The sequence below is a fragment of the Armigeres subalbatus genome, chromosome 1, assembly GCF_024139115.2.
Source record: "Armigeres subalbatus isolate Guangzhou_Male chromosome 1, GZ_Asu_2, whole genome shotgun sequence".
In the NCBI taxonomy this organism is placed as follows: domain Eukaryota; kingdom Metazoa; phylum Arthropoda; class Insecta; order Diptera; family Culicidae; genus Armigeres; species Armigeres subalbatus.
Genome location: NC_085139.1, coordinates 122,317,050 through 122,339,593, shown reverse-complemented (window position 1 = coordinate 122,339,593; position 22,544 = coordinate 122,317,050). Strand labels below are relative to the sequence as shown.

At 41.7% G+C, this 22,544-nt stretch overlaps 3 protein-coding genes across 9 annotated transcripts in view; 1 reads left to right on the top strand and 2 right to left on the bottom strand.

Annotated features, from left to right (window-relative positions):
• Nucleotides 1-22,544, bottom strand: part of LOC134205075 (tubby-related protein 4) — a 220,251-nt gene that overhangs the window by 49,050 nt on the left and 148,657 nt on the right. The gene's annotated exons all lie outside the window — the stretch shown is intronic.
• LOC134205942 (uncharacterized) lies at nucleotides 20,496-21,063 on the bottom strand. The gene is made up of 2 exons (XM_062681648.1): nucleotides 20,861-21,063; nucleotides 20,496-20,798 (listed from the first exon to the last, which is right to left on the bottom strand). Exons 1-2 carry the CDS (start codon nucleotides 21,023-21,025, stop codon nucleotides 20,514-20,516), a joined length of 450 nt encoding a protein of 149 aa, XP_062537632.1. The 5' UTR covers nucleotides 21,026-21,063; the 3' UTR covers nucleotides 20,496-20,513.
• LOC134205953 (uncharacterized) overlaps nucleotides 21,970-22,544 on the top strand; it is a 42,633-nt gene continuing 42,058 nt past the window's right edge. The window contains exon 1 of the mRNA XM_062681660.1: nucleotides 21,970-22,199. Coding sequence (XP_062537644.1) covers nucleotides 22,166-22,199 — 34 coding nt within the window. The 5' untranslated portion in view covers nucleotides 21,970-22,165. The remainder of the gene's footprint in view (nucleotides 22,200-22,544) is intronic.

Here is a 22,544-nt window from a genome sequence, read left to right as displayed (position 1 = left end):
CATTATTTTGAGAGCGCGTGGTGTTCAATCTATTTTTTTCCTCGCTTTCACCATGAAATTGAACGCGCAGCTCATTTTGATGGAAGCACATGGTAAAACAATCCAAAAAAATATTAAATATCATCGACATCATCATTTCATTTTTTTGCAAAGTTTTGTTTCTCTTTTTTCAAAGCAGCATTTTTGATAACTGCCGCAGCCAAATTCCCTTCATTGTAGGTGGTTTATGAAGGATTTCTAAATACTCTTACAACAGGTTTATAGTGGTTGTCTAGAGAGCCATAACCTAGCAGCACAATTCATATCGATCCAATGTGACTGGATTTGGCGCATATAAGGCACAGTGACTACTCGAGTATCGAGTGTGCTACTCGAGTATCTTACACTCATAGTGGTCATCAGAAAATTATCGTGTGATATTTGGGTTTATAGTTCTTCTTCTTCTTATTGGCATTACATCCCCACACTGGGACAGAGCCGCCTCGCAGCTTAGTGTTCATTAAGCACTTCCACAGTTATTAACTGCGAGGTTTCGAAGCCAAGTTACCATTTTTGCATTCGTATATCATGAGGCTAACACGATGATACTTTTAAGCCCAGGGAAGTCAAGACAATTTCCAATACGAAAATTGCCTAGACCGGCACCGGGAATCGAACCCAGCCAACCTCAGCATGGTCTTGCTTTGTAGCCGCACGTCTTACCGCACGGCTAAGTTGGGCCCCCATTGTTTATTGTTAGATCTTATAAATTGAACTTGAAAACCATCCCTAGAGAGGAATTAAACTTGAAATGTTACTTGAGATAGTAAGAATCAAACCTGGGCTCAGGTCTAAGCGAGCAGTTGCCCAGGATGTTGCTTCTACGTACCCCTAGGGATGCACCGGATCCAGCAGTGAGTGAGTATTTGATAAAGAAAAGATTGCCGTTTCATCACTTGAACACGAACTGTAAAATCAGGTATTATGATCCGGAATTGTATACAAAAATAAAATTTATTAACCATACATGACGATAAGTTGTAATAAATCTATATGTGTTCTATTCGTGTACATTCCTAAATCGGCTAAGTATATCAGCACCCATTCTATAATTCCATCAACAGCATCGAGAAGGATGGTCATAGCCAACAGAAAAATTCAAATAAATTGAATTTTCAATTTCCAATTAATGCTCGACGAAGAGTGAAAAAAGCTTTTCGCCTACGGCACACCAATGTGATTCGTTCTTAGCTGCATCCATCATACTGTTCGTCACCAATGAGGGAATACGGTAGCCCATCGGAGAGTATTGAATGCCAAAACCGGCATTGAGGGGGGATCCCATCGACCAATGTGTGGACACTAAGCCGGCACTCTGACACCACCCATTATTATGGATCACAGCACTTGAATTACATTGAAATGTTTGAATTATAATCACGATTTGTACATAATTGGAAGGCAACTGTATCTGTACTCTCGAATGAACTGTTATTTGCACATGCGGAATTGGGCCCATTGGGCGGATGTGGTTCTATTATTGACAATAAATGAAGATTGATGTAATCCGTTTTGGAATTATATTTGTGTGCAGCAGTTATAGGATGTGCATCTATCAGCATGCAACGAACCGGACACAACTGGTTGGCATATTGATCATGCTTGACATTGATGAAGTGATGAGAGCTCGATTATATTAGAGAATTTTGATGAGATCGAACTTCAATCACAATAGAATATGGCTTTCGGTGCATGCATATATTATCAGAGCTATGGTAAAATTTAGTATCAGCTTTTCAGTGAGGCTCAATTTAATCCCGCTGAGGACTGAGACCATGTGATGCCCTCTTATGACAGTTGGTCAACATTACAAATATTGGTTCGGCGACAATTCGCCGGGGGTTTTCAAATTACTTGACATGTATACGAACAGCATCACTGAGAAAAATTGTAGTACTAGATACCCTTAACGATTTTTTCCCTCTGGCGTGACTACAACGATTAGAAAACAAGCTTCATCTGCCGTCCGTCGTTTTAGTAGGAAACTCAGATTCACATCAGCAGAGGCCCAGCCTCGTTGTCGCATCTGCGTCAGCTAGTAGTTTCCTGTAGCTACATGACCATGTATAAGCTAATAAAAAAAAATAGGCATCTCTAATATTGGTTTGATTGAACTTTCATCAGCATGCCGCCGCGCCACCTCGTTGTGGGAATTGAGACCACTGAGCTTTCGCGAGAAAAAAATGTAAGTGAGAACCTCCACTCTGATCTCATTTAGACAAGCTAGATGTGGAGTAAAAAAATCTATTTTCTGCTTCAAGGTCTTATCAAGTCAAAAAAATGATACGACACAAAAAAATATCTTGGGTGTTGGGAGTAAGGGGGGGAAGCAGAAAGGGACCTAAATGTGTGAAAAAGAGATAGGTGAATAAAGAATAGCGAATTTGTATTAAAAGTAGATAGTCACCTAGCGGATTGGGTAGACAGAAGATAATTTAAAAGCCCCAAACTATTTCTATCCGACTCTTAGACCTGTACGGACCTAAATTGACCGACCAGTAATATTTGGAAATTATCTTTAAACACGTGAGCTAGAACGGTGAAGATTATATTGTAAGTGCTGAATATGAGAATTGAGTGATCTCTTGTGAACTAATCACCATTTTGAAATAGTTTCCAGTTAGGTCAGTTTGTATGTACCTTCGATTAACTAAGTCACGTGCAGCTTGTGACTAACAGTTAAAAGGTAAGCTAGTTACTTCAAAAGGCAATGTAGTTGACATTAATTGTATTAACCGTTGAACAGGCGAAGCGTGTATAAAACCCGCTGCTCAACGCGGGTGTTCCGTTAGGAACCAAAAACGATAGTGTACCCCAGTATCCCCTTTACAACGTGCTTTCATTTGGAATTTCCACGCGGTAACACCACCTGCTTTCCGTAGTGACGTCAATCATCGGCCAAAGCCAATAACGGGCCTAAACGTCACGGTGGTGCGTTAGTCAAAGCGTGTGCGAAAACCATCGGTACGAGTGAGACGCCATCTATCCGTTTGAGGCTGAAATCATCACTAGCGAATTTTGATCAGCATCCGAAGCGATACTCCGTACGCCATTACACCGAACCCGTCCACGTGCGAGACGTCGTAATTGTGAACGGAAATTTGAAATAGCCGTTGATGACTGGCGGTGACACCGCGGGGGACACACAGCAAACCGTGTTCCGTATTACGACGAAAAGCGGCCAACCAGAACTCGGAGGTATCGTGACTTCCTGCCGGAAGATCAGCCACCTGCCTGAGGCAGAAAACTAAGGTCAGACTATTGCATTATATTGTATCTAGCTATAAGAAAACGAAACAGAATTAAGAAAATCAGTTAGCGTGACGTCACCCCAAGTTAGGAAGCGATAGGCCTATGTATTGAACGTTTAAACCAATATACGACGATGAAACTAAATCGCTCCTAGTATTCTCCGCAAGGTTGACGAGTCGCTAGTTATTGTTTGGATATTCATATTAGTCTTATTTTTAGTTCATCCGGTGTTTGATGATTGAGTCCGCCGTTATTCTTAACCCTAATAGTCCCATTGGTTCAAATTCGGTTCATGAAGAATTTTAGATTTCGTTGCTCCACGGAAGGTAGATCTGATTGATTTCGGGTGTTTGAGGAAGTCTATTGTCCCGCCCTAAGAAAGAGCCTCAGCCGGATTCTTAAACAAGCCTCAGCAGCCTCTCCCTGTCGAGAGTGGCGCTTAAGCTGCTGGTGGTTGGAAACTCAAACCATTCGTTATACATGTGCGTATCTTCCGGTTGAAAAAAGCACTCTCTATCTCTGGGTAGATTCGAGTACCTAACTGTTGGTTAAAACGGGGCGTTATCTGGATTAATTGATGGATTTTTGATTTGCTTTATTACTTTCGCATAATTGGTTTATGGTAGCTACGTTGCAATGTTAAATACGAAGAATCCCAAATGTTGAATGAACCTCCAGGTCACACTGGCTTGTATAGTTCGCGTTTCAGTGATAATATAATCTACTTTCCTCACCTATTTAGTCACCGAATGTTAAAATGTTCATTATTGAATGTTAAAGTCGTGATGGCTTCCAGTTAGCCTTGCCAGCAAAGACGTAGCCTATCCGGAGATCGTGAGTTCGATTTCAGTTCAAACCAGTCTAAAATGTTTTCGGTTGGGAAACATTCTCGATTCTCGATTATTTTTCAAATAATAACTGTAAAAATGCATTAGAGTTGAAAAGCAGGTCGAGTTTTAATTGAAATGTAAAGCCATTGTAGAAGAATAAGAATTAGATAAAGAAAAAGAAGTAGAAGGAAACCCAACTTTTAAACGAGGGACTATTACCTAGAAACATTACTATTTTGCTAAATTAGCCGAGTTGTGTGACCGAATAGTGTGTTCTCTATGTCGTGGATTTTTTTTTTCAGAAACAGATTCTTCTAACGCTTCATAGTTTGTTGAGCTGTGAAATGCATCTTCTATGATCGTGTAACACTAAACTTGCTTTATTGGTGAAGTGTTCTATAGTTATGCCTAGAAGCTGTTTTGAAACTGTGTACGCTGAGTCAACATAAGACTTATGCTATTAATGTTCAAAACGTTGTTAATCGTCAACATTTCACCAGAAATAAATTACGAGGCAATAAAAGGTCTGAATTCAATTGACATTGTACAACATCAGCGCCGTAGCGTGTGGTTGGCCAGGTTGGCCCCCGCCAAGGGCGCCAGGCATCAGGGGGGCGCCGAAATCCAGAATTGTACTATGGGAAATGATGACAAATCTCATCAACGTTTTTTACGCGGTTGGATACTACTTGAATTTTATTTGATTTTTTGAGGGGTTAACTCATTGTTTTATTGATGCTGAAGATCTCAACCGGCTAAAATCAAACCGTGCAAAAAACGATTTACTCAAAACTATTCTCAAATTCACCGGTTCAAAGTTTTTCAGATTCAAGCTTTTAACAGACGATTCCCTCGGGGACTATATCTGTAATCAATCGCTTGACTAATTTCCGAAAGGTGCTTTTCCGTCAATAACTTATACAAATATCAGAATGTTGGATCAGGAAGCATCCTCACTGATGGAAAAGGAAGTGAAAAAACAAAAAAGGAACAGAAAATACAGAAAAGAAGAATGGAACAAGCATTTGGGGAAGAAGCCCTAAATGAGGACTTTAATACGCCAAAGACGAAACACGGAGTAGACTGTAAAAAACATGTTCGTGTTATTCGTGACTAAGAAATCTAAGCCGTTTTCTCTTAGGAAGTAGTGATAGGGAGTTTGCTTGAATTTGAGATAAATTCTCTCATTGTATGCAGGCAAACTATTTGAGGTTCAAATACGGATCGATCGCATGTGATCCAGTGAAGTGTTCGATTCCTTCAAACTAAACACTGGTGAAAAATGGTGAAAAAACAAGAAAAGGCATTGAATATTCGGTGAATTTCTCTAGTGTCTATATAATCTGGTAAAGCTTTAACCGAGGCACTTATCTATAGACATGATGAATACGAGAATCTGCATAAAGGTTGATCCGAATAGGTCCGGAGTTTTTTTTTATACGACTTGGTCCAATCACTATTCCTACCTTCAACCAATTCTACCTTCTACCAAAGCTGAATTTCATTTAAAGGCCATCAGTAGTTAGTTCAAACCACCGACCAAGTCACTTTACAGTTGAATTTTTCTGTCTTCATTCATTCTGTTGATTCATGGTCTAATGGTAATTCTCAAGGTTATTCAATGCACTCTAAAGTAGGGTTCTTCTTAATGCGACTACGTCCGATAGTGACCCTTCTACTGACAATTTAAGCGATGGAGGTTAATTAGCCTAGCTAGATCCACTAATGCATGAATTCACAATAAGTAAGTCTAGATTTTTTTTCCGGCGACACACGCACTACTGGATCTAGTTTTTTTTTATTTGCGTAGGTTTATTTAATCTTTCAGAAAATCGTCGAAATTTTTAGAAAATGAATTTCTAGAAATGTTCTGGCCTTTTTAATCCTTACTTCTATTTTATTGGAATATATGCAACTTTTAGAGGCTTAAGGAATTCATGAAGCAAACATTTAGCAATTGCACCATGCAAAAAAAAGTTGATTTCAAAAATATCCCACCAATTATCACGCTATTTGTTTTGAACATGCATAAAAGTAAGGGGCGCTCAATATTGCATTCGCCAAGGGCGCTGGGAGTCCACGCTACGGCTCTGTACAACATTGATTTTTATTATTCTGACAAGTGGATTATGGTTGGATGATGAATGTATGAAGTAGAAACAAACAAAAAACCATCGTCAGGATCAAGTACCCCCTTCATATAAATTTGCTTCTATCCAGACGAAAAATACACAAACAGCAATGCAAATAACCACTACTAGCAGGGAAAATCACTGTGAATTCTAGTCCCACATGTTTGAGCGTAAATAAAACAGAGACAAACACTAAACGAAGAATGGCGGCAAAAAACATGGAAATCCAATTATGGAACATACAAAAAAATATTGCTCCATGTTTAGGACTCGGTGGGGAACAGGTATACCATTTATCGACATGATGTTACTGTGGGTACTGCCTGCAACAGAATATGTTCTTGCGTGGTCGATGGAATGCTTATTGATTTCGTTCTTTGTTTGCATTATTCAGCGATATTACTATATCGCCCAGCCCGGAAGGAATAACTGAACCCTAGCTTCAATATGCAAACATTTATTGATTTGCAATGTGACCTTTTTTTCTAAAATATTGTAATAGGGGGAAAGACGGCTTTGGCAGGTTTTGTTCTATTATTGGGGGGGTTTTTGTCGACCAAATTTTATGAAATTTGGCCACAATATTCTTTGATATGCAAAGAATGTTAAGGCCAAATTTGAGCCTAGTCAGTCATAAAAAACCCCCTGCCAATAATAGAACAAAACCTGCCAAAGCCGTCATTCCCCCTATACAATTTAAGATAGAACTGTTCTAAATTCATCGTAATGATAACCTCAACATACCATTGACAATTTCGAAAGATCATTACGAACCCCACGTGTTAAGAAAAGTTATTGAATCACGCGAGACAATTGTACAGCGTATACTGGGGACACTTTTTACACGGTTGATTATTATCAATTTCTCGGTCCACCCTAATTTCCTCAGCTTTTTAAATACATCTTGATTTTTCTGTAAATGTTTGATGCGCAGCTACAAAGCAAGATCATGCTGAAGGTATCTGGGTTCGATTCCCGGTCCGGTCTAGGAAATTTTTGGGCTGGAAATTTTCTCGACTTCCCTGGGCACAAAAGTGTTATTGTGTTAGCTTCATGATATACGAATGCAAAAATGGTAACTTGGCTTAGAAACCTTGCAGTTAATAACTGGAGAAGTGCTGAATAACACTAAGCTGCGAGGCGGCAATGTTCTAGTGGGGATGTAATGTCAATAAGAAAAATAATTCATACATAAATTCAAAAGTTACAGGGATTTTAAGAAAAGAGAATTTCAGTACAAACATTGTTTTGCAAATATAAATGGAAACTATGAGGTAGATATGAAACAAATGTATCTTCCGCGGAGGTTTGGGTTTCCAAGTATTTCCTAGTTATCCAGGTGTCAACGGTAGCGAGAGGCAAGAAGCTCGTTATATGAAGATTGCACCAGTCAAAGCAAATTCCTATTCTTGTCTGTCTTGTTAGATACTTTTTTGTGCGCTCTTCTAAATCTGTTGCGCAGGTTAAGAAGTTTAGCATTCCACCAGGGCTTCTTCTTATTCTTCTTCTTCTTCAATGACAATGCTTCCTCCCTTTATAGCATGCTAATACCATAAATAATACTTCGGTGACGAGGTTCATCATGAAACTGGACAACCAAAACGAGATTCTAAGTCGGTTCTTTGTTTAATCGTATGCAACATTAAAAGATGAAAAGCAAATACGCTGTTTCAAATTTATATTTTTTTTACGTTGAGCCAGGCAAAAAAATGTTTATCACGAAATGTAACCATAAGTTAAAAGAAAATACGAACGCCAATAATACCGAATCTGATAGTAAGTTCACAGATAGAAAAATCCTCTGAAACTTACGCCAAAAATCATGCACATAAATGGAACACCATTCTTGGCGTAATTCCACACGGGATACAGCCTAAATGTATAGGGGAAGAGGCCCCAAAACGCCCCCCGATGCAAAACGCCTTTTGTGGTTTCCCTCATATTTACCGTCATTAAGATGTCCGTAACAAAACTAGATCTAAAATTATGTAGTATAGGCGAAGAAAGTTTCAAAAAAGTGCATGGGAAGGTCGGAAAAACCGAAAATTTCCACATTTTGAAGAAACAAGGCGTTTTGCCTCATGAGTTTTCCGGCAACAGAATATCGCCACTTTTTTGAAATGTAAATATTATCAATATGATTGAGATTTTTGACAATTTTTGAATGGCATCAACTAGCTATCTTGTTTAACTGATGCATAATGTAAAAATCCCCATGAATAGCGTTACAAATAAGACAATAGAGCAGTGTTTGCTTAGCTAGGGCATATTGCCCCCCCTTCCCCTACAATGTTTGACGTGAATCGTCAATATTGTACACAAGTTGTAAGCAATCTTGCTAGGAAGAGGACCATTTCAGCGAAGAATAACGTAAATTTCCGCATGTCAAGTTTTACGCGCTGTTTATTTTTCATTATTTTTTTCTGTGTTTATTTTAATATTTTGCCTTTTAAATGTGCAGCTGCTTTACAACTTGTTGAATACTAATTCATTCAATAATATATGTTAGGGACGTATTTTCTCGGATCCCGTGAAACTCTCTCGATAGCAGCTAGATTTAAGACAGCTTCAAAACTGAAATTTAATTCTTAATTTATAAGAATGAAATGCATAATATTTCAATCAACTTACATTTAAGTATCATGGCCAACTTTCCGAGATACGTTTCTCCTATCTTTTTGATAGAAACTATTTAATGTCTACTGCACCTCACTAACTGTCCATTGCTGCATTTTTATGTATACTGCTTCTAATAATCATTCCAAGCCATTCCAACTTAGTACCATCTTTATTTATTTATTTCATCTTTGGTTCAAAACCACACAGACTACAGTATCTTAATCCTATTTTTGAAGACAAGCTTACTAACATTATAATCAAACATATCACATACATCGTTAAACAATCTACAACATCTGTCAAGTGGATTATTGTAACCGTAAGCAGTTCGGTGCGCCGGGGTCCAAAGCAATTGGGGATTGCGTAATCGGCTGCTAGGTGCGTGGAAGTTGATTTCCCGGAGCACGCTACTGCAGTCAATGTTATCACGGATCATGTCAAAAATATAAAGTCGTTGTAAATACGTTCGGCGTTTGGAGAGTGTTTGCAAGCCAATGAGCGTACATCTGTGCTCATACGGTGGCAGGTTATAGGGATTGGTCCATGGCAGCTGTCGTAATGCGAATCTGACGAAACGTTTCTGGATGCTTTCTATGCGTGATGCATGAATCGCATGGTAAGGAGCCCATATTTGAACTCCGTACTCAAGAATGCTTCGGACCAATGAGCAGTATAATGTTTTCAGAGCATAAACATCATCGAATTGTGCAGAGTTGCGGCGCAGGAAGCCAAGCATAGTGTTGGCTTTGGAGATTGTCTTTGAGATGTGCTCGTTGAACCGAAGCTTACTGTCCAAGGTAAGGCCAAGATCCTTTATGGAGTTAACTCTCATAAGCGATGACTTGTCCATCGAATGGTCAAATCTGATTGGTGAGTGAACACGGGAAAAAGTAATGATTCTGCATTTGGTAGCGTTGGCTTGCATTCCGTTTATCTGACACCACGATGATAAGCGCACAATGTCGGCTTGAAGTGCACAGCAATCTAAAGCTGACTTCACGACTCGGTAAATTTTCAGGTCATCCGCAAAAAGCAGCTTGCACGAGTGTAGCTGATCGCAAACGTCGTTGATAAATAGCGCAAAAATTAAAGGTCGGTGACTCCCTTGTGGAACGCCAGACTGAATCTCGAATTCATCGGAACTGGCGTCACGAACCTTGACGAAGGCTTTTCTTGAAGTCAAGTACGAATGAATCCAGTTGACGATCCACGACGGTAGACCAAGACGGTTCAGTTTCAAAATAGCAAGATCATGCGGAACTTTATCAAATGCTTTCGAAAAGTCAATATACACAGCATCTACTTGTTGCCGCTTCTCGATGCATCCAATAACACTGAAGCTCACTGAAGCTGGTGAAGCTCATCAAATTAGAGATCGTCGAACGTTTTTGCATGAATCCATGCTGGAATTCAGATATAACGGATTTAACGGCTGGATAAAGCTTGTCATGCAACAGTCTTTCTAGTACTTTGGACAAACAGTTCAGGATCGAAATGGGTCGATAATTTTCCACGCTATGTATGTTGCCGGATTTGAAGATCGGTGTAATTGATGCGTGCTTCCAGGCATCAGGGAACACGCCATCCGCGAGTGATCGGTTGAAAATTGTCAGGGCTGGGACAGCCAGCGAGGCTGCACAGTTCTTTATGAACGACGGTGGAATCTGATCTGGACCAGGTCCCTTCGAAACGTCAACTGCATTAAGAGCGTTAAAAACCGTGTCAAAACTGAGGTTTAGCTGCGGTAGATGGATGTTGAAGCTTCGTAACTCATCTAAATAATGTTGTGGCGGTGAATGGTAGTCTGACTCAAACACACTGTGAAAGAACTCAGCAAACAGATTTGCAGAAGTGTTGTCGGCGGAAGAATTATGATTACCATAGAAGACGTTATTCGGAATACCAGTTGACATTTTGCGAGTATTCACAAAAGACCCGAACGATGAAGGGTTCTTTTTGAGGTTCCGTTGCATTTGTTCAATATACTCACGAAAACGAACTTCATGCACGCTGTTATACTCAGCTTCCGCATGTTGAACAGCATACTTATTCTCAGTCGTCCTGGAACGAAAATAACGTTTACGGGCTTTGCGTAGACGGTTCCGTAGTCTGCGCAGCTGCGGGTTCCACCATGGTTGTTGGCATTTTGTAGACTTTCTTCGGGTTTTCAGCGGGACATTGTCACGAATTACTTGGTAAACATTGTCATAAAAAACAGTCACAGCATCGTCCACCGTTTCGAAGTTTGATAAAGACGTCCAGTCCAATGCAGTTAATCTAGCGTTGATTACATCAAAGTCACATCGTGCGAAGTTATATTCATTCCGTGCAGCTGAATTCGACTGCGGGAGTTGCAAGTCTGTATCGAACGAAAGATCACAGCGAACGATGCGTTACAATATCCAGCGATTGTCGGCGGAAGGAGTATCGGCTGAGTACCGGATAAGTGCAATCAAAGTTAGCGACAACATCAACGATCTATGGGAGTCGATCCATGGAGCGGTGAGCACAACAGCACGAGAAGTGGTAGGCACTGCACAGAGGCGACGCAGGACGGGTTGGTTCGATGTGGAGTATCAGAGAGTGACAGACGAGAAGAACGTTGTTAGAAGCCGAATGTTGGTGTCGGGTACCCGATCGGTACAAGGAAGCAGGAGCAGCCGAAAAACGAACCCACCGCAGGAAAACAAGAGTACGAAGAACAAGTTATTAGTGAGGCGCAGGAAAAAAATGGAGCAGAACGATATGCGGAGGTTTTATGAGTTTGACAATGGCGTGCGGAGAAAGACAGCGCCATCTCCCGTCATGTGCAACGACCAACAAGGGAATTTGCTGACAGATAAAACCGAAGTGGTTGCCAGGTGGAAGCAACACTTCGAGACTTTGTTGAATAGTGGAAGTGACGGTTCATCGGTGAACAGAATAAATATTGGCGACGATGGACAAGCTGTGGAGTCACCTACACTAGATGAGGTTAAAAAGCTGTTAAAGAGCTAAAAAACAATAAGGCTGCGGGGAAGGACCAGCTCCCTGCTGAACTTCTCAAACATGGCAGCTTTATGAAGTTCTGCACCATATTATGTCGAAAATATGGGTAGACGAGAAAATGCCTGCTAGCTGGTTGGACGGCCTCATATGCCCTCTCTTTAAGAAAGGGCACAGACTGGAGTGCACCAATTACCGAGGAATAACCCTCCTTAATTCGGCGTACAAAATTATGTCCCGTATTCTGTTCAACAGATTGAGACCGCTTGAAGACTCCTTCGTCGGCGAATACAGGTTTTCGTGAGGGTCGATCAACGACGGATCAAATGTTTACCCTGAGACAAATCCTTGATAAATTCCGGGAGTACAACTTGCAGACACATCATCTGTTTATTGATTTCAAGGCGGCGTACGATTCAGTGAAACGGAATGAATTATGGCAAATTATGCTTGAACATTGTTTTCCGGCGAAACTGATACGGCTGATTCGTATAGCGTTGGACGGATCGAAATCAAGTGTAAGGGTTGCGCATGAAATATCGACGTCATTTGTTTCACCTTTGTTTTCACCTTAGATGAATTAAAGCAGGGTGATGCACTCTCGAATCCACTGTTCAATATAGCGCTCGAGGGAGCGATTAGGAGAGCTGGCGTGCAAAGAAGCGGTACCATCATCACAAGATCGCATATGCTCCTGGGTTTTGCGGACGTTATCGATATTATCGGAATTGATCGCCGTGCCGTGGAAGAGACTTTTGTGCCTTTTAAGAGGGAGACAGCGAGGATTGGATTCACGATCAATACCAGCAAAACGAAGTATACGGTCGCTGGCAATCAACGTGGGTTCATTAGTGGTGGTGGTAGTGAAATGGTGCTGGATGGTGAACATTTTGAAGTGGTGGAAGAATTTGTGTATCTTGGAACATTAGTGACGTGCGATAACGATGTTACCCACGAGGTGAAAAGGCGTCTTGCAGCTGCAAATAGGGCTTATTACGAACTTCGTAACCAGCTTATGTCCCGTAGTCTGCAAACGAAAACAAAACTCGCGCTGTATACTACTCTGATTCTTCCGGTGGCTTTATACGGCCTGTTCAGTTCCGCGTCAGCGCACTGAAGTGGAATCGGAGGAAACATCACTACAAGCAACAACACCAACCATCATAAGCCACGCCCCTAAGTAGTATGCTGCGTTCGACAAGTCAGACAGTGCGAGTATATAACGAGAGCTCCATCGCGTGTCAGTTCGTCAGTTCGTTTCGATTCATCGTACAGTAATCATCATAACAAGAAGAAGAAGAGAAGAAAACCATTTGTAACAAAGAGGAATAAAATGTTCAGTTAAAACTTTTGTGTTGCTTCCATTCTGGCTGATCCCTCACTTGGTCCGCGGTGCAGTTTTGGCGTTCCTGAAATCGGTCCTTGTTAGGACCTGAGTTAATTAAGAATAATTTTCTTCGCTCGCATCGCATCGCTCTCGGCACCTGGGCCGCAAAGGAATTGCTGCGTGGGCACGCACGCCCTTCGCTAGTGGCACGGCTGCCACCTGGTGGATAATTAGCAACCCGCTACATGGATTGGTTATCATCGTTCGCTTTGCTAGCAGCAGTTTTACAGTCCACTGCTTGGTTACGCAACATTTGGTCCGTGCGAACCGGATTGGACCTTTTTTTGGATATTGGATTTGGTCATCGATTACTGCCATCAATGTGTGCCCTGGAGTCGAGTGAGTGGGTTGGCTAGTTGGAAGCAAAAAGTAAAGGTGGAAAAAGACAGTGCAAGTTGGAAAAGTGAAAATACTGTGAATTGGTGAAACAAAGTAAAACAAAAAAAAAAAACAATGAAAAGAACTCCTCTAAAAACAACTGGTGGTGCGGCGGGAGGCACTGGCGGTGCCGCTGGCCGTGATAGTGTTGAAATGGAAGACTATGATACTCTGGTGAATCTTCGAGGATTGTCAAAAGGGAAGATCACTCGCATGAAGAACACATTGGAGAAGATGGAGGCAACAGCGCTTACGCTGCCACAAGTGAAGGTGTACATGAAGAGACTGGAGGCTGCATACAACGAATTTCACAACTACCACGAACGAATCGTGGCGGTGGTGGCGCCGGAAATGAGAGAGGATCAAAATAGTAAGTACGAGGAATTTGAAACAGTACACGAAATAGTATCAGTTTTTCTCGAAACCTGGCTCGAGAATTCTACCACGCCCAACTCTCAAACTTCTGTTAACCAACATGCAATTCAGCAACCGTTGGTTGTACAGCAATCGCTTCCTCGTGCCATCCCTACCTTTGATGGTAAATACGAGCAGTGGGAGAAGTTTAAAATTATGTTTAAGGATGTGGTGGACAAGTCGAATGAACCGCCGCGAATAAAGCTCTACCATTTAGAAAAATCATTGATTGGGAATGCTGCCGGTCTCATTGATGCGAAAACCATATCTGATGGTAATTACGACCGTGCATGGGAAATACTAGAAGAGAGGTTCGAGGATAAAAGGCGCATGGTTGATCTTCATATTTCTGGGCTGCTAAATATTAAAAGATTGTTCAAAGAGGGTCATTGTGAACTTCGAAACCTGGTCGATACTTGTGTGGGTCACGTCGAAAATTTAAAATTTTTGGGGCAAGACTTTACTGGAGTGTCCGAATTGATTATCGTACACATCCTTACCAATGCTCTAGACAACGAGAGCAAGAGAGCATGGGAATCTACTATGGAACATGGGGAACTTCCAAGCTATGATGACACAATAGCATTTTGAAAAATCGCATTTCCATTCTTGAAAGATGCCAGTTGTCCACTGTCAATAGCAATCAAAACAGTCAAACCAAACGTCGCTTAAAGGGAAACCAGTGTCGAATAAGCAATCGAATTCGCGAGTGAATACAGCAACCGTGTCAATTAGCTGTGAGTTCTGTGATGGTGATCATTTTGCTTTCAAGTGCCCTAAGTTCTACGAATTAACGATCCAAGACCGGCTTAAACTAGTGCGTGACAAGCAGGTTTGTTTCAACTGCTTAAGGCGAGGCCATCGTGGAGTAAATTGTCCTTCATCGAAATCGTGTTCAAAGTGTCAGCGAAAACACCACACTCTACTTCATGGAGAAGGATCTCGTTCATCGGACATGGGTAAAATACAGCAAGTTCCTATGCATCAGCAACAGCATTCATCGACAAAAACAACAGTAAATCCAGAAGAAGGTTCATCAAACACTAACGAAGTCACTGCCGCATACTCTAATACGTGTGGGAACCCAGCGCAGCAGGTGTTGCTTCTCACAGCACAAGTGATTGTCTTGGATAAGCATGGGCAGCCGCATACATGTCGAGCACTCCTAGATAGCGGCTCGCAGATTAATTTCATCTCAGAGTCAATGGCCAACAAGCTAGGACTGCAGAAGGAAGAAGCGAATATATCAATCACCGGGGTTAGCAACATCAAGTCCAACGTACGACATAAGGCATGGATTCGAGTCTTCTCCAGGTATAGCAGCTTCAAAATAGAATTGGATTGCTTGGTTTCTCGTAAGATCACCGGAATTTTGCCGACTTTTGAAATCGATATTGCTTCGTGGAACATTCCGTCTGGGATACTCTTGGCAGACCCCACATTCTACAAACCTGGTCAAGTGGATTTATTGATCGGGATGGAGTGGTTCAACGACCTGATGAAGCCCGGACGAGTCAAACTATCAGAGAACCTTCCGATTCTCCTGGACTCACACTTTGGATGGCTTGTTGGAGGAAAAATCACTGGCGAATTGATATCTGGATCTGTCGCTTTCTCACACACCGCAATATCGTCGTCAGATCAATTGAGTGAACAAATTCAGCGTTTCTGGAAATTGGAGAGTGTGGATATAGAACAAAACGTACCATCCGAGGCTGAAGAGTGCGAGGCCCATTTTCAGTCTACATTCCGTCGTACCTCCGAAGGTCGATATGTAGTTCAACTGCCTTTGCGGGAAACCTGTAAACAGCTAAGCGATTCGCGTCAGATGGCATTAAGACGATTTCACGCAATGGAGTCTAAATTATTCAAGCAGCCAGAAGTAAAGGAACAGTATGACCAATTCATGGAGGAGTATGAACATCTGGGACACTGTAAAGAGATAAATGAGGAACAGGATTCCGAAGGCATCCTTAAATGGTATCTGCCCCACCATGCGGTACTTAGACCATCGAACACTACAACAAAGTGCCGTGTTGTGTTTGACGCGTCAGCGAAAGTTTTTGGAAAGTCTTTAAACGATGAGATGATGGTTGGTCCAACAATCCAGCCAGATCTGCAAATGATCATCCTGATGTTTCGGAAGCATCGATACGTTCTAAGCGCCGACATTGAGAAAATGTATCGGCAAATACTGATTGCAAGTTGCCACACTCCACTGCAACGAATATTCTGGCGAAAGTCTCAAAAGGATCCGATTCGAGTATTGGAATTGCAAACCGTCACATACGGAATGGCAGCCGCTCCGTTCTTGGCCATAAGAGCTCTGGATCAATTAGCGCGAGATGACGAGAGATCACACCCTCGAGCTGCTGAAGTGGTAAGAAAGGCTTTTACGTGGACAATGTACTGTTTGGTGGAGATGATCTAGAGGAAGTTATGAATCTTCAGAAGGAGCTGATTTCTCTTCTCAAACTCGGCGGATTTCACTTACACAAATGGGCAGCTAACGACAGTCATTTTCTAAAGCATCTTCCTAATGAAGATTTGGACAAGTTGGTAAACATCGAAGGCACTGTCGCAAATGAAGTGATCAAAGCATTAGGACTGATGTGGGATCCCAATGATGACATGCTTATCTTCATTTCACAGCCAGATTGTACTACAGCAAACCCAACAAAGCGTCAGATTCTATCAATGATAGCAAGACTGTTTGATCCTCTTGGATTGCTATCTCCGTTATTGTTCTTGCGAAAATTCTAATGCAAGAAGTTTGGAAGCGGAAGTTGGACTGGGACGATAAGGTGGATGAAGATCTTGCGCAACTGTGGAAGACATTTTAGCTGCTTTACCTTCAGACGGGCAATTTCGGATCCCTAGACGGGTGTTTGTGGATGGCGCAGTTACGATTGAAATTCACGGATTTTCCGACGCATCGAATGCAGCCTACGGCGCATGTATCTACATACGGTCCTTGCATGCTGACGGCACTGCAACTATGAGTTTGGTAACGAGTAAATCAAAGGTCTGCCCAATTACACCGCTTACAATTCCCAGGAAAGAACTAATGGCTGCACTGCTGTTACATCGATTGGCAAGCAAAGTTATTTCTGCGATGGAATTGGAGCATATTCCGTAGTTCTTTGGAGCGATAGTCAAGTGGTACTAGCTTGGATTAACAAGTCTCTCGACAGACTGCAGATATTCGTCAAAAATCGAGTCTCGGAGATAAAATCCCAAGGCAACTTTGTGTGGAAATACGTGCGGTCAGCTGACAACCCTGCTGATATAGTGTCGCGTGGAATGACTTCAGCAGCCTTGTCAAAAAGCAGTTTGTGGTGGAACGGACCATCATTTCTTCGAAAGGCTGAGTATATAGAAGAAACACCAGAAGCGATGAATGAAAGCGAAATTCCAGAGCTTAAGCCACAGACGATTGCTAATGTAGCGGTTCAAGATGGAACCCTCCCGATTTTTGAAAAAACGAACTCATTTCGTAAAATGCAAAGAGTTGTGGCTTACGTTATACGTTTTTGTTCTAATACCAGGTCCAAACCTGAACACAGGAATCTTACCAAGCATCCATCAATTAACGAGTTACGAGAAGCGACTAAACGAATCATACGATCGATTCAAAGGCAAGAGCTACCCGATGAAATTGACCGCATCCGGCACGGTAAACCATGTAAGCGAATTGGAAACCTTAATCCGTATCTCGACAGCGACGACATCCTGCGCGTTGGTGGCAGAATTCGACACTCTTCTCTTTCCGACGATGCAAGACATCAATGGATTCTACCGAATAAGCATCCGGTCACGCGGGCACTGATAGCCGACATTCACAGAGAGAAGCTACACGCTGGGCCTAACTGTGTGATTGCCGCGCTTAGGCAAATGTATTGGTTATTAAACGCGAGATCGACCGTGCGTTTGGTGACACGAAACTGTATTACCTGCTTCAAAATGAACCCAAGACTAGCCAACCAGTTCATGGGCGACCTACCTTCATGTCGCATCAACGTGGCTCCACCATTCTCGAAGGTTGGGATCGATTATGCTGGACCTATCTACGTTAAACAAACGGCCAGAAAAGCGACTCCCGTGAAAGGATATATTTGTCTGTTTGTCTGCATGGTATCCAAAAGCATACACCTGGAAGCAGTCGAAGATCTTTCGACGGATGGATTTCTTGCGGCACTTCAACGATTTGTCTCGCGAAGAGGAGTTCCAGAAGAAATATATAGCGACAACGGTACTAATTTTATCGGTGCAAAATCGGCACTGCACGAACTCTATAGACTGTTTCAATCTGATGTCACCAATAACAAGATTGCTATTTTCTGCCAGGTTAACGAAATAAAGTGGACAACCATTCCTCCAAATGCGCCTCACTTCGGAGGTTTGTGGGAGGCGGGAGTAAAAAGCGTTAAAACTATCCTGAATCGCGTCTATCAATCAGTAAATTTTACGATTATGGAATTTGCGACTCTTTTGTGTCAAATTGAAGCAATTCTCAATTCAAGACCCCTTTATTCCCATTCTTGCGACCCAAATGACCCTGAAGTTTTGACCCCCGGGCATCTAATTATTGGCAGACCCTTAACAGCCATTCCTGAACCCTCCTATTCCGATATTCCCATAAATCGTTTACACCGTTGGCAACACATCCAGCAGCTGAGACAGCATTTTTGGAAACGCTGGTCTCACGAGTATTTGGTAGAGCTCCAGTCCAGAGGAAAGTGGACTAGAAAAAAGGTTAACGTGGCTATTGATACTGTCGTCCTCTTGAAAGAAGATAAAGTTCCAACTCAACAGTGGAAGATTGGTCGAGTTGTTCGAACCTACCCGGGTTCTGACGGCTTAGTTCGTGTTGTGGACGTCCGCGTTGGTGACCATATCTACAAAAGACCGATCCATAAACTAGCGCCACTACCAATTCTGGACAACACACCGATCGACGACAAGGATGATCAACACAGCAACTTCTTTGCTGCGGCGGGAGTATGTTCAGTTCCGCGTCAGCGCACTGAAGTGGAATCGGAGGAAACATCACTACAAGCAACAACACCAACCATCATAAGCCACGCCCCTAAGTAGTATGCTGCGTTCGACAAGTCAGACAGTGCGAGTATATAACGAGAGCTCCATCGCGTGTCAGTTCGTCAGTTCGTTTCGATTCATCGTACAGTAATCATCATAACAAGAAGAAGAAGAGAAGAAAACCATTTGTAACAAAGAGGAATAAAAATGTTCAGTTAAAACTTTTTTGTGTTGCTTCCATTCTGGCTGATCCCTCACTTGGTCCGCGGTGCAGTTTTTGGCGTTCCTGAAATCGGTCCTTGTTAGGACCTGAGTTAATTAAGAATAATTTTCTTCGCTCGCATCGCATCGCTCTCGGCACCTGGGCCGCAAAGGAATTGCTGCGTGGGCACGCACGCCCTTCGCTAGTGGCACGGCTGCCACCTGGTGGATAATTAGCAACCCGCTACATGGATTAGTTTATCATCGTTCGCTTTGCTAGCAGCAGTTTTACAGTCCACTGCTTGGTTACGCAACACGGCCATGAATGTTAAAGGAGGCTGATCGGAGAGCTTTCGGAGTGTTTGAGCGTGAGGTGCTGCGGACAATACTCGGCGGTAAACAAGAGAACGGTATCTGGCGGCGTCGCATGAATCACGAATTGTACCAGGTATATAAAGGGCTGGATATTGTAACGCTTATACAACACGGCAGACTACGGTGGGCTGGTGACGTTATTCGTATTCCGGAAGAACGTCAAGCGAAGATAATATTTAGTAGAGAACCCGGAAGAGGCCGCAGGCTTCGTGGATGGCCGCGTACACGATGGCTTTTTGCAGTTGAAGAGAACCTGAGGGCGCTTAATGTGGGCGCTGAGGGTGGCTGGGTTCGATTCCCGGTGCCGGTCTAGACAATTTTCGGATTGGAAATTGGAAATTGGGCATAAAAGTATCATCGTGTAAGCCTCATGATATACGAATGCAAAAATGGTAACCTGGCTATGAAACCTCGCAGTTAATAACTGTGGAAGTGCTTAACGAACACTAAGCTGCGAGGCGGCTCTGTCCCAGTGTGGGGATGTTATGCCAATAAGAAGAGGAAGAAGAAGATGGAAATACGAATTGTAATGCGGTTCTGAAATGTAAACTAATGAGCATGAAGGAAAGCATTCTGTTTGACATATAAACACCACCCACATGCATTCAAGTTATTTTTAAAAGAAAAATATTTCTAAACCTCTTAAGTTTCGTTCTCGAATATGGCCATAAGAGGACACTCTACTAAGTAATCATTTATTCATATACAATTTAAAAAGTGTAGATTTTAAATTTATTATTAAAATAATGAATACACCAACGAGAAATATTCAGATTTTGTCAATATCTGACTTGTATTATCAAGATTATATTATTAATCATTAATTATAATCTTTTAACCTTAATCAAGATTATATTATCGCTATACTGTATCTTCGAAATCCATTGTGCTCGATAGGTAATTGGTAAAATTTTGTTTATGGAAGAACTTTTCCATCATGCGATCAAGTGTAATGACCAGAATTTGTCCAAGCTCAGCTTCTTCTATCCCACGCGAACGACTGTAGCTTCCTTCGTCGCTATAATTCTGCATTCCCTCTGCATCCTCCATTTCTGCTGTTTCTGAACTGCTACTGGGATGTAGATGCTGGAAACAGTACGCGCAAACACCTCCACAACAAAACGTTTTAGTTATACCGTATTCGAGCTGCAAAAGGACACACATGAGAAGGCCGAAAGGATTGATCAAATAAAGAGAAAGTTTATTGCCTGGTCCTGCCAATTACAGTAGGAACTCATAAAATGTGGTCCATAAGCGAAGTAGTCACACTGATCATTCTCCAGCACTTTCTTGAACCCTTTTATACAGAAATAACTGTTTTGCTCCCCCATCACTAGCTGGACGAGCAAAAGCAGCTTCCACATAGTCCTCATGTTGAAGTAATTTGGTTCGATTAACACTACACACTGGGTAATCCAGCCATTGTGGCGAGTACGCGATTTATTTATACTATTCTAGAGAGCAACATAAAACAAAAGGCTACTAAAATGTAGAAATCACTTTTACGATTTCTGAGACAAATTTGCATTGGAAATTTAATTTCCCGGCGAAGCATCTAAGTCGCGACGGGCCTTATCAAATCAGTACGTGTCACCGAAAATGTAAAAGAGGTGTTGAATTTCAAGTAGGTAGTCGGTTCAGATTATACGGTGATGGAAAAGCCCTGATCTCGTTGCTTTTACACTTAGAGAAATTGACGGCAAATTAATCATGCACCAAAAGTGTTCATTCTGAATCTTGTTGAACGATTCTACTTACTTATTCAAATTAAAACAAATTATACAAGGGACTTTATTAAGATCTGAATATTTTGAGTTATTATCTCCGTGTAACGATGAAAGTGAACGATAAAGCATTATTTTTTGTCGTGTGGTACATGACTACCCGAGAATAATTCCACCTGTAGGGAATAGTGCTTTTCTCTTGATAAACGGTTGCTTGTAAAGATAAAGAACGCATTAGAAAACATAAAACACATTTAGACAATTTGAGCAACACGAAATTCTAACTTTTTCTTGCTTTAGATTTCTCTCGTGAGATATTTTTAATCATTTTATTAACGTGATTTTTAGGTGAAAAAACGTTCATCGCGAAGATACTAATTTATAATTGTTGAAAACACGGTACATGCACAAACGCAGATGAACATCACTATAATAGAACACGTCAAGTAACATCAAATGATACATGATAGTCCTATTAAACATTCGCTTATATGGTGAGCATATAACTTTTCGGCTGGTTGCGTAAAAAGCTAAAAGGAAATGCATAAAAGACGTAGCAACAGCAAAAGTTCATCTCTGTTTCCGCCGGAGAGTCTATCATACTAAATCGTGTGTCCTCCTGTCTAGTGGTAACTGTTTCCAGAAAGATAAACCATCCCAACCCAGCAGCTGGATAGGTCCTATGTTAGCCAGCGGAAGAAGATTCACGAAATACCGAAAGATAGCTCCCATATGGTTTGACTCGTATAATGGAATACCCGAAACGAAGCGAATAGCAAGATAGCAGACATGCAGCGAAAGTGTGGTTGGAATCCTTATTCAGGTGATGGTGAAACAAGAAGTCGTTATTTGTACGCTCTTCTGGTTCATTGAGTATTTATGAAATCGCGATAACCTAATTGAATTAGTTTGTTCATGGGATGTAGCGATAAAGCAATGTGGTATACCGTATTGGTGATGAAGGAGTGTGTAGTTTAATTTTCTTCTTCAATTTATTGTGATATTAATATAACAAAAAACAATATTTGAAGAAGTTCTGAAAGATATATTTTGAATTGTATTCGATGCCGAAAAAAAACTTCATTAGCCGCACAGTACAACGGATCAAGTTTAAGATTTGGCAAAGCAATATTATGGGTTTCACTTCCCAAACCTACGCAGCTTTCAA

Bases quoted from the DNA above. Each gene is read 5' to 3' on its own strand.
- LOC134205942 (XM_062681648.1), bottom strand. From the start codon at position 21,025: ATGAGGACTATGTGGAAGCTGCTTTTGCTCGTCCAGCTAGTGATGGGG. The intron at 20,799-20,860 runs GCAATAAACTTT...GTCCTTTTGCAG, and splicing joins ACTGTAATTGGCAGGACCAG to CTCGAATACGGTATAACTAA.